This window comes from Colobus angolensis, unplaced genomic scaffold (genome assembly GCF_000951035.1).
Source record: "Colobus angolensis palliatus isolate OR3802 unplaced genomic scaffold, Cang.pa_1.0 Scaffold188, whole genome shotgun sequence".
Taxonomy (NCBI): domain Eukaryota; kingdom Metazoa; phylum Chordata; class Mammalia; order Primates; family Cercopithecidae; genus Colobus; species Colobus angolensis.
Window position 1 is genome coordinate 4,121,825 of NW_012115021.1, and position 13,248 is coordinate 4,135,072.

Consider the following 13,248-nt stretch of genomic DNA (forward strand, 5'->3'; position numbering starts at 1 on the left):
GGTGTGTGGGTGTGTGTGTGTGTAACAGATTTTTATGGCCATTTTAAAAGAAGATCAACTAATAACTTCATCATTTTATGCAAGCAGGGGGGCCATCATACACACATACACACACACAGAGTCAGAGAGCCATAGAAGTATCCATCCTGGCTTGATAAACAAAGCTCTTTAAACACTGCTAGAATCTCCAAAGTAAACCAAGGGCCATGAAAAGTGGCAAATGATTTTATCTGTCTCTGTCATATGCATTCTGCAGAAAAAAAAAAATTTTAACCAAAATTCTTCAAATGCACATCTGTCATTCCTTCTGAAGTGACTTTTCTTTATGTCTTTTTCCCATGAGTAGAAATCTGAGGAAAGTATCATGGAGGATGCAACTCAAAGAAAGAAAAGCAAAGTGGCAAAGAGAGATGTTAGTCAGAGGAGCACTGGAAAGGTAGGCTTGACTGGCTCACAGGGGAGCAGACGATGCCATCCATAACACACGCTACAGGCATGAGAGCCTCATGTGAGAGAATAAATCATCATGCACAGTCACAAGAAATTAAAGAAATGTCCCTGTTCCCTGCCTTTGACTTCTATCATCTTGCAATGGTTTCAACTAGGGTCAGAGGACTCTAATAGGAGTCTGTGAATAAAGCTCCATTTATTAAACATTTCCAAATTTTTTAAGGAAGGGAACAGCAGGTATCCTAAGTTGTCATCATAGTAATCATAATGGTGATAATGATGATAATGACAGTGGTGATGACAACAATAACTATTAACAACTCCTATTTATTGATCCATAGCTAAGGCTCCCTAAGCACTTGGCTAAGTCCTTCCATCCATGGCCCAACACTGGGGGAATTCTCCAAGTTCCTTTTGGGGATCATCCAAATCAGTCCTCATTTGGTCCAAAAGCTAAAAACCCTGAAGGAGCTCCGAATGTGATTTGAGGCCCTCATATAAAGTCCTCAAACCTCTTCTCAAAGCAGTTCTGGTTCAGTATAGCTTATTAATGCCCAACTGATAAAAATACAATTAAAATTGTTTACTAGGGAATTAAAGTTTGGTTAAAGTAAATAACTTGGCTAGAATTTTCTGGCTTAGTTTAGCTATATCTACATTTCGCATCTAGAAGGTCCAGAGATTATGTTACTTACTTTAGCACATCCAGTTTTAGGGAGAAAGGGGGGAAAATTATAGATACATCTGGTGTCTAGATCTGAAAGGCTGAGCATCAAAGTATTAATAATTACCAAGTACGAAAAGGAAATGTTATAAAAGCTTGTTTTCAAGCAAAAAAAAAGTCCATTTTTCAGAGTTCATAAAGAACATAGGCTAATGGATTTAACTCCATACACATCCTTATTTATCAGCATACGAAAATCTTTACCTCCATCCGATTCAAGTCACGAGGTTGTTGATTTGCCGGCAGTGACTCAGAATAAGAATCAAATAATTGACAGTCCCACTTGGGCTTAGGAAAAGCTAGGAAGAAACAAAAAGAATATATAAGAATATTTCCTAGAGCCATAGTAATCAGTGTTTCCCATCAGCTTTTCTGTGCTCGTTAAATATAACAACAAAATCAGCTAGCTCTGATAGACCACTTACGGCATTCATCATGCTAGGGTAGTATTTTCAGTTCTTTACATGGACAACCCAGTACTTCTATTATCCCCATTTCACATGTGATGAAACTGAGAACAGGGAAGTTAAGCAACTTACTCAAGGTCATACAGCTGATAAATAGCAGAGCAGGGACTTTAACTCTCAGCAGTCTGGCTGAAGAGTATGTGCTCTGAACACTTCATGTGATAGCATAGTAATTTTCCACATTAACCATCACTATCACAATATGTAAGTCTTAACTATGTTACTAGTGTAGTTTCTAATGTATAAGGACATTAACTAAGGAAATACATCATTTAACTATTGTTGGATATAGGCAAGATCTTACAATGACGTGCACCCAAGGTAATTTTATGAAATATTTATCTCCTTGGTTGGCAGGAATGATAAAAATAAGAGCATAAATTCTTGCTGATTTACAACAAAGAAAAAAGAATCACATTAAGGGTTTCTTTCAATATGCAATAGTGACACTGGCTGTTATTTCAGTAGTTAAGTGAATTCACATGAGGAAAGATCAGTCTACTTGGTAAGCTAATTACTTCACCCCAGGCTATGTCTTAGAAGCAGATTCTGCTGCACTACTTTGTCACAAAGTAATTAGGAAAGAAATATCTCAACAGCTAGAAAATTTGTCAATATTCCAAAGAGGAAAAGCAGACTGTAGCAGATAATAAACAGAAGCTACAAATCAAATTTGTCAAGACAAGCTATTAGGAAATAAAATTGTAATGCAAGGTTTAAAAAAACTTGAATCAAACGTGAAAAGTGGATTGGCATTGTTTTAAATCCTTCCCCACCCTCCCACTCCCATCAGGGACTGAAATGCCAATATCCTTCTGCAGTAAAGTACTGGCCATTGGCCAGGCATGGTGGCTCACACCTGTAATGCCAGCACTTTGGGAGGCCAAGGCAGGAGGACTGCTTGAGTCTAGGAGTTTGAGACCAGCCTGGGCAACATAGTGAGACCCTGTCTCATCTGTCTATGTATCTACCTACCTTCCTACCTATGTGTCTAATTTAAATAAATACATACATGCATACATACATACAGTAAGGAAGGAAGTAAGTACTGGTCTGAGTATCAGCACCACATGGAGTTAAGAACAAGCACCTTAATTTGTTCATTTGCTTACTCTGGTCTGAATTTCACCGGTATCAGATGGGGCAAACTGTGGGCCCTGGTGATTTTTCTGACCATACCTCATAGTCTGTTTCCTTGGTAAAAACTCAGTAAAAGCACCACTCCTCAGTCCAGCCCCAAGAGTGGTGTGAACCATTATTAGGATTTCTCTTTCTGGTCTATCAATCAAGGCTCTGACTAGTATTATATGACTGATGCTTTATCATGAGGGGATCTTCCTGTGAAGAAAGCTAACACTTTCCAAAACTATAAATGTTGTCAATTACCTGCTAAATCTCTCTCCAAGGTGTCCACATCTCTCCATCTCACTGTTGCCTCCCCAGTGCAAGCGCCCTACTGCTCCTGACTGGCCAGCTACCACAACTTAGTGTTCTGGTTTCTACCCGTGCCCCTCAAAACCTGTTCTCTGGACAGTAACCTGCACGATCATTTCACATAGCAAATCTGATTGTGTCACTTATCCGCCTAAAATAAGGTGACATTATTGCCCGTCATATGTTCCCCACCTTCTTCCTCAGCTTCAACCCAGCCCCTCTACCTTGGTTCCGTGCACGCCAGTCACTGTGGCCTGAAATTCTCACTCCTCCTATGTTCCAAGTCCCCTCTCAGAGCCTCCCCAGCATACCTGCTGTTCCCCCTTCTCAGAACCTAAGCTTCTCCCTTCTTCACCTATGTAGTTCCTAGCTCAGTCTTCACATCTCAGCCCAAACATTTAAGGAAATCTTCCCTAAGGTCATGCACCCTCTTGCTGCATCTGTGCTTCCTCTTGATGGCACGTATTAACTGCCCACTACTTCATGGGAGTAGGAGCTCTGTTTCATACAGCATTCTGACCACAGTGAATGATGTGGTACCTCTCAAACAGTAAGTACTTCATAGATATTTTTTAACAAACTCTATGGCAAAAATTTCTACCAGAACCCACCCAATCACCTATCAAAAGGTGACTTATTTATTTATTTATTTATTTATTTATTTATTTATTTATTTAGACAGAGTCTCACTCTGTCACCCAGGCTGGAGTGCAGTGACGCTATCTCGGCTCACTGCAACCTCTGCCTCCCAGCTTCAAGCAATTCTCCTGCCTCAGTCATCCGAGTAGCTGGGGACCACAGGTGCGCACCACCACACCTCGTTAATTTTTGTATTTTTTGGTGGAGACGGGGTTACACCACACTGCCCAGGCTGGTCTTGAAATCCTGACCTCAACTGATCCTCCTGCTTCAGCCTCCCAGAGTGCTGGGATTACACGTGTCAGCCACCTCACCCAGCTGAAACTATCAAAAGGCTAGGGGGTAAGCCACCAACTAATACAACTCTGTCATTGAAGTTTTACTATTAGGGAAAAGAGACTATTTCCATAATTGCAAGTAAAATGGCATCAGATAGAATTCCTGTTCCATTATTTTACAAAACAGGCCAGGTGTGGTGGGTGGCTCATGCCTGTAATCCCAGCACTTTGGGAGGTCAAGGTGGGTGGATCACTTGAGGCCAGGAGTTTGGGACCAGCCTGGTCAACATGGTAAAACCCCGTCTCTACTAAAAATACAAAAATCTGTCAGGCATGGTGGCAGGTGCCTGTAGCTTCAGCTACTCAAGAGGCTGAGGCAGGAGAACTGCTTGAACCCAGGAGGCAGAGATTGCAGTGAGCCAAGATCATGCCACTGCACTCAAGCCTGGGTGACAGAGCAAGACTCCATCTCAAAAAAAATTATTATTTTAGAAAACAAGCCTGTCTAGTTATGAATGCATGAAGATATCAACCAAATTTATCCTCTTCACCAATCTTATCAAAAACCGGATTAGATTTTTTAAAGACTGAATATAGATCAATTAGAAAAAAGTTGGAAAAAGGTGAGAGTTAAGCTTTAAAAAAAAAAAAAAAAGAAAAGAAAAGAAAAAAAGCACTAGGCCAGGCACGGTGGCTCACGCCTGTAATCCCAGCACTTTGGGAGGCCGAGGCAGGTAGATCACGAGGTCAGGAGATCGAGACTATCTTGACTAACATGGTGAAGCCCCATCTCTACTAAAAATACAAAAAATTAGCCAGGTGTGGTGGTGGGCGCCTGTAGTCCCAGTTACTCGGGAGGCTGAGGCAGGAGAATGGTGTGAACCTGGGAGGCAGAACTTGCAGTGAGCCGAGATTGCACCACTGCACTCCAGCCTGGGCAACAGAGCGAGACTCCATCTCAAAAAAAAAAAAACACTAAATGAGATACCATTAAAATGAACAAAAAAATGAATAGGATCACTCATATTTTGCAAAGAAAAGCAAAAAAAAGCACAGAAGAGACCTAGGTGGTTCTGGACATTTTCTTAAGCTTCATACAATGATAAACATGGGTGATAAAGCATTTTAAAATATACCGTCACTGAGTTTGATAGAGTTTTATGGGTTCTTTTCATGTTTTCTGTTAGAACTATATAATTATTATTTAAGATTAATCCCACAAGCCCTGGAAATGATGTGCAATTTTTGTTTAATTGAAATGTATATGACAGATTCTTGCCTTGTTCCTGTATAAATGCATTCTGACAGTCTCCATAAAAGACCAGGAAGAAACATGAGGCTCATTGGCATTCTTTTTTATAGATTCCCCTTTACTGAATAAGCAGGTCAAAAGAAGCCACTGGCAGTAGGAAAGGAATCAAGAGATTACTTCTTTCCTGTTAACATTTGAGATATCTAAAAATTATGTCAGTGATTTTTTTTTTTTTTAATGAGATGGAGTCTAGCTCTATCACCCAGGCTGGAGTGCAGTGGTACAATCTTGGCTCGCTGCAACCTCTGCCTCCCAGGTTCAGGTGATTCTCCTGCCTTGGCCTCCCTAATAGCTGGTACTACAGGTGTGTGCCACCACACCTATCTAATTTTTGTATTTTTAGTACATGAGGTTTCACCATGTTGGCCAGGCTGGTCTCAAACTCCTGACCTCCAGTGATCCACCTGCCTTGGCCTCCCAAAGTGCTGAGATTACAAGCGTGAGCCACCACACCCAGCCATTATGTCAGTGACTTTTGAAATAGTCTGTGAAACACTTGGACACCTACAAAAGTGACTTCTCAAATAAGGAGTCATGGCATGTCCCACAGGTTCCATGGCCATACGGCATCAAAATAATAAAACAGCACTAGTTATGACCCCCAAACAGAAAACTCAGTGGGGGCATGGGAGATGAGGTTACCCAGGACTCTCTCCAGGGCTTGAAAGAGGACACAGTGAAGGTATTAAATATAACTAACCCTAGAACAGAACTTGGCCCTTTGCCAGCTGTTAATTCCCTTTAGAGAGAGACAAAAGTCCCATGTGTCTCCAATCCCAAGAAAAGAGGTTCTTCTATGGCCCTGCACTGCCTTGGCAATGAGAGCCATGTAGGTGTCAAGATAAGCCCCAAAATGCCAGTGTTTCTTTGCCCTCATTCAGGAGAAACAGAAAGGAGAGGAGGAGAGGGGAGGGGAGAGGAGGGGAGGGGACAAGAAGAAAGAGAGAATGAGATGGAGAGAGAAAGACACCAAAGAGAAAAGAGGAGTTTCCCATGCTCCTCAATTGCAAGCTAATTCCTGGGACCCATGAGGGTCTTCCAAGGATCTAAGGAAGGGCAGCAGGCTGGAGTTACAGCCTGCAGTAGGGAGAAAGCAGGTATTGTTAGCAAAATCCAAGTCCACAAATTAGTAGGTTTTGCTCTCTGAACTCTCCCCTTCACATATTTTATGGGGACATTTGAAGAAGATCCCAGAATGGGTCACTCTTCCCCCAACATGTTTACCTGTCACTTAGCAGCAGCCACAAACTTGGCCTCTTCCCTTTGGTTGAGTTCCTATCCTCTCATCACTATTTAACACAGAAAATGACAGATTCTTTATTTAAGAGAGTCAGAGGCACCGAGACTGACTTAGATAAGACATTTGCCACTTTGAATCTGGTGTCATCATGAGGAAGGGACTAGACAAGATAGTCTAAGGCCTTTTGCAGATCTAATCACAAAATTTATACTCTACTAATAAGTAATTAAAGTTTCTTTAGACACTGCTCTCTCTTGCTAATAATTACCCATGACTAAGCTCTCATTTCTTTAACAGCCGTTCCCTAAAAATTGAGACAGGTTGTTGAAAGCACCAGCTGTTTCTGGGGCCTCTCAATGAGCACTATACTTCCATGAATAATAGAAATCAGACCAGTGCCCACTTGCCTTTGAATAGGGCAAGACACACTATTAACTTTTCCACTCTCCCAAAGGAATTAATACATATGTTATACTCACCATGACTCTTTCCTATCTAAAGGGTCCAAAACAATAATTTGAGCGAGACTGTTTTATTAAGGAGACACATAACAGTTCTATTCTAACCTTCTGATATGCTAGAATATTCTATATCTGATTGCAGTTACATGGGTGTATACATATATAAAAATTAATCAAGCATACATTTAAGGTGACAACACTTTGCACATTTCACTGCATGTAATTTTTTGACTTTTAAATTAGGTATAAGAGCTCTATTCCACTCCATTGCCCAGGGCCACCTGGAAACACTGGGATGTGCCTAAAAATGCCAAGTTAACACTTGGCTCTACAGGATCTTCCTCTTCATTTTATACCAGCTGGGAATTTCAGTACTTGCCTATTTCACAACTGTCATGAAAAGGTACCTTTGGTTCAAATCCATCCAGAGGGTATAGAACGAGAAAAACAGGTAATACACACTTACCTAGACCAGCCCTATTCCTCACATTATGAGATGTAAAAGTCTAATAGCAGTTAAAGAACAATAACTGTAAATATCAAGGACTCCCCAAAGTATCTGGACATCATTTTAAGAAACAAAAGTTTTTTACACAGCCTGGAGGAAAAGTACTTAAGGTTTACAATTGATGGTGAGGCCTTACCCGCCTGCAGGTACTCTGGCTGCAGAGTTGGAGGCAGGCCCTCAGGCAATGGGTAGCCGTTCTTCCGAGCCACAATGAGATGAAACGCAGCACAGAACTCAGGCAGGGTCAGGGCTCCATCACAGTCAGCATCACTAAGCTCCCTAAATGAAACAAATGTCATGAGTACCTACCATGGGGCTTACAGAACAAGTGGCTTGGCACAAACGTGCCAATAAAACTCCCAGACTCTATGGTGATGGCCCTACCAGTACCCAAACCCTCCTAGCCAAATCCATTTGAAATCTCTGGGGGCCACTCCAAGGAAGCAAAATGTTGACTGATGGGATCAGCATCAGTAGCATTTTATAAATAAAAATTTAAGTTCTTCAGGTTCCATTGTTGGTGTGTCTTACAACGCTGAGGACACAGGACAAGAAACTAAGGCACAGAAATAAAAACGATACCCCGAAGTCCACAGTCATTCAGTAAATGCAGGCTGCATGGGGTGAAAAGCCCTGGACATGGTGTTCAAAACAGGCAGAGGAAGGGTGGCCCCAGCCATTTTATAGTTGTCCCAGCCACTATGCAGTTTACCTGGGGCACAGAAATAAGCTCTTTGTTTTTCAGCTTTAAGGGAAAACCTTGAACTTTTCAAGTCACGTAAACTTTTGTACCAAACTGTTCTTTGCTTGAGAACTCCCTACTGGGAAAATACAAGTAAGCTCAATAAAAAATGGAATGAATGATGTTTTAGGATAAAACTAGTAACTAAAGAAGACTGGAACCAGATAAGACAAAAAGGAAGAAAGGGGAGTCTTAAACAGGCTTAACTTCAGTCATTATTTCCCACTAGAAGGCACAGACCTATTTACTCAGCACAAAAGAGACTGATTTGCCAAAGTATTATATTTAAGACCCCATAAGCTTAACCATCTCTAAGGTAGACAGAGACAAGTATACTTGTGTTAGGACAAACATAGAGATAAGACATAAACAAAATTATTCTAGAAAGGTATTATTATCTGAAAGAAAATATATTTCTAAGGTAAGCTCCATAACTTTCCTTTAGACCATTCACATCCTCCTCCTCCAATTTCGAATGCACTGGGGCCCTGAAATAGCTGTTCCCAGAGTGAGGGGTCAGGAAATTGCTTCATATGCTGGATAGAGAGAATACCACTCAGCTTTCATGGGCATGTCTCAACAAAAAGATAGGAGGCCTCATTCCAATAACGTTTAGACTGGGAATTCTGCCAAAACAAATGGTATTCTTTTCAAAATGGTAATTTCTTTTTTCTTCCCTAGCCAGAAAATCTAATATAAGGGCCGGGCATGGTGGCTTATGCCTGCAATCCCAGCGCTTTCAGAAGCCAAGGCGGGAGGATCGCCTGAGGCAGGAGTTCAAGACCAGCCTGGTCAACATAGCAAGATTCTGTCTCTAGAAAAAAACTGAAAAGCTAGCTGGGAGGCTGAGGTAGGAGGATTGCTTGAACTTAGGAGTCAGAGGCTGCAATGAGCTATAACCATGTCACTGCGCTCCAGCCTGGGTGACAGAGTGAGCCCTTGTCTCCAAAAAGACAAACAGACAAACAAACAACAACAAAAAACTAATATAAGACTTGTAAAAACAAAAAAATTGTGCCAGAGTATATATTGTTGAAGAACCTAAATCCAGCTCAGAATCCCAGATACATTGGCACGCACGAGTATTATTGGAGTAGTTTTCCAATAAGATGCACAAAACATGACAAGCAATTTTAAATCCCATCATAATTCTGTAAATCCTCACGCAAAAGGCTTTATATAAACATTCCAGTGTTTTTAATTATATATTTATAGCAGTGTGATCGCCTGCCCAGTTTTGGGAAGAACTAGCCCACACACAGCCGAGAGTTTACAGCAGCACCGAGCATTTTCATGAATGCAAATAGAGCCATCTGGACCATCCCAGCACAGCCCTTCTGGAGCCAGAGTGCATAAAGGTGCAGTGGATACCACAGCTGCAAGTCTGAATTAGGGCCCAGTTGATAAACACCAGCCAAATTTATAAAGCTCAGAGGCAGCTAAAATAGTCAAACCTAACCTAATTCCAAAATATTCCTCAACCTGTTCACTCAGCCTTATAAAATATAAAAACTAGTTTGTCAATCTCCTCTGGTTACTTGTATCACATCTAGTAGAAAAGTCTGAAAATGAAATCTACAGGATGGTAAGTTTCATATGCCCACAATTGCCTAGACTGAAAAGGGATTGAGATGGGGATAATAATTAGGAAATTACTTTTAAATAATAGTTAACACTTATAGTGCTCAATATGTGCCAGACATTGTTCATTGTACTTTTCATATAACATTTAATTTTCACAGCAACAAAAATTTGAGTTGTATTCACTCTTGTAGTCTGTTAAAAACATCATTAAAAACATAAGACTTTTTAAAATGCAAAGGCAGGAACTAAAAGATGGGTTATGGATGATGGTATGAATGTCATATGGCATTAATTGTACTTACCATATATAGGAGAGTTCTGGAATGGAAAGCTTTGATTTGGTGAAGAAGTTCTTGGCCACAGAACCTGTCAAGTGCCATTGTTTAAATAAACCATTAATTACTCAGCTAGAGTAGCTTTTACATTTATACACAAATGAATCACAATTTTTTCATTCAGCAATCTCTTCTGTATAACAACAAACATATTTATTCCTCAAAGCAATTATGAATCATGGGACCAAAAGCAACACATGAAAAGCTTTTTTAAAAATACGTAAATTACAATAGGGCAAAAGAAGCAATAACATAATGCTCATGAAAGATGCAAATCACATAAATTGATTTCTGCTTCATTTTTACCAAAATCTGCAAAATTTTGCCACGAATTTAAAAGACGAATTTCAAAACTTTGAACAAATTTGGCGGATTTCAAATAGAAATTTCAAATAGAAAAGTAATAGAAAACTGACCAAAAAGAAGAAAATTAATACCACTGATCCCACCACACAGAGATAAGACAGACATCTTGTGAAAGATTTTTGGTGAGATTTAAGAACTCCTAGTGGCGTTTTGAGAAACTTATCCAGGAATCTTTCTTCCTGCATTTTTGATTTACTTGTATCAATTGAAATTAGGCAATCATTCTACTTTACATGTTACATAACTGCAAGACCCAGCTGTACTTGAAATGTTAGACCTTACTGAGATTGAATTTGAATGCTTTCAGCTCCCAATACAGTTTGATCTAGCAATTCCACTCCTAGGTATTTATTCAAGAGAAATAAAAATATATGTTCACATAAAAACTGGTACACAAATATTCAAATCAGCATTATTCTTAATACTCCAAAAGTAGGAGAACCCCATATGCCTATCAACTGATGAACAGATAAATAAAATGGGATATACTGATATAATGGAATTATTCAGCCATAAAAAGGAATGAAATTCTGGTACATATAACATGAATGAGCCTTTAAAACATTATGCTAACTGTTGGTGGGAATGTGAATTAGTACAACCACTATGGAGAACAGTTTGGAAGTTCCTCAGAAAACTACAATTAGAGCTAACATATGACCCAGCAATCCCACTACTGGGTATATACCTAAAAGAAAGGAAATCAGTATATCAAAGAAATATGTGCACTCCTATGTTTGTTGCAGCACTGTTTACAATAGCTGAGATTTGGAGGCAACCTATGTGTCCATCAACAGATGAATAAAGAAAATGTGGTATGTATACACAGTGGAGTACTATTCAGCCATAAAAAAATGAGATCCAATCATTTGCAACAACGTGGATGGAACTGGAGATCATTATGTGAAGTGAAATAAACCAGTCACAGAAAGACAAACATCGCATGTCCTCACCTATTTGTGGGATCTAAAAATCAAAACAATTGAACTCATGGACATAAAGAGTAGAAGGAAGGTTACCAGAGGCTGTGAGGGATAGTGGCGGGGAGCAAGTAGGGGGGAGGTAGGGACTGTTAATGGGTACAAAAAACTAGTTAGAAAGAATGAATAAGACCTACTACTTGATAGCACAATAGGGTGACTATAGTCAATAACTTAATTGTATATTTTAAATAACTTAAGGAATGTAATTGGATTGTTTGTAAATCAAAGGATAAATGCTTGAGGGGATGGATACCCCATTCAACATGATGTGATTATTATGCATTGGATGCCTGTATCAAAACATGTCACATACCCCATAAATATATACACCTACTATGTATCCACAAAAATGTTTTAATTTAAAAAAAAAACTAAAACATTGTGCTAAATGAAAGAGACACAAAAGGCCACATATTACGAGATTCCATTTCTAGAAAAAAAGGATACGTTCTGAGAAATGTATCATTAGGCAATTTTCTCATTGTGCGAACAGCACAGGGTGTACTTACACAAACCTAGATGGTATAGCCTACTACACACCTAGGCTAGATGGTAGAACCCATTGCTCCTAGGCTACAAACCTGTACAGCATGTTCCTGCACTGAATACTATAGGCAGTTGGGACACAATAGTAACTATTTGTGTATGTAAATACAACTAAATATAGAAAACAGCCTGGGCAACACAGTGAGACCTCCTCTCCACCAAAAAAAAAAAAAAAAAATCTACAAAAAAAATTAGCCAGGCATAGTGATGTGCACCTGTAGTCCCAGCTACTGGGGAGGCTGAGGTGGGAGGATCACTTGAGCCCAGGAGGTCAAGGTTGCAGTGAGCCGAGATCACATCACTGCACTCCAGCCTAGGCAACAGAGTAAGACCTGTCTCAAAAAAAAAAAAAAGAAAAAAGAAAAGAAAAGAAAAAACATAGAAAAGGAAGAGTAAAAATATGGCATAAAAGATGAAAAATGGTTCACCTTTATAGGGCCCTTACCATGAATGGAGCTTGCAGGACTGGAAGTTGCTCTGGGTAAGTCAGAGAGTAAGTGGTGAGTGAATGTGAAGGCCTAGGACATTACTGTACACTACTGTAGACTTTATAAATACTACACACTGAGACTACATTAAATTTACCAAATAAAAATTCCTTTCATCAATAATAAATTAACCTTAGAGTGCAAGTTTTTTACTTTATAAACTTTAAAATTTATTTTAACCTTCCTGACTCCTTTGTAACAACACTTGGCTTAAAACAAAAACACACTGTACAATTTTAAAATAACTTAAAGAGTGCAGTCGAATTGTTTGCAACTTAATAGATAAATGCTTGAGGAAATGGATACCCCATTCTTCATGATGTGCTTATTTCACATTGTGTGCCTATATCAAAACATCTCATGTACCCCATAAATACATACACTTATGTACTCACAAAAAGTTAAAAATTTAAAAAATTTGCACAGCTGTACAAAAATATTTTCTTTCTTTATAACTTTATTCTATTATTCTATTTTTTAAATTTTTATTTTTTTTTACCTTTTAAACTTTTTTGTTAAAAACTGAAACACAAACACTTATCAGCCTAGACCTTCACAAGGTCAGAATCATCAATAACACTGTCTTCCACCTTTATACTGTGGAGGTGACTAGAAGGGGACAATAACCCATAGGGAGCGGCCATCTCCTAGTATGACAATGCCTTCTTCTGGAACACCTCCTGAAGTTCCT

General features: G+C 39.4%; 1 protein-coding gene across 3 annotated transcripts in view; it reads right to left on the reverse strand.

The window, feature by feature from the left end:
- Positions 1-13,248, reverse strand: part of REPS2 (RALBP1 associated Eps domain containing 2) — a 200,979-nt gene that overhangs the window by 87,622 nt on the left and 100,109 nt on the right. For all 3 annotated transcript variants that reach the window (XM_011940240.1, XM_011940239.1, XM_011940241.1), the window contains exons 7-9: positions 10,142-10,205; positions 7,650-7,792; positions 1,379-1,473 (exon numbers count right to left, since the gene is read on the reverse strand). In XM_011940240.1, the coding sequence (XP_011795630.1) occupies positions 1,379-1,473; positions 7,650-7,792; positions 10,142-10,205 (302 nt within the window). The remainder of the gene's footprint in view (positions 1-1,378; positions 1,474-7,649; positions 7,793-10,141; positions 10,206-13,248) is intronic.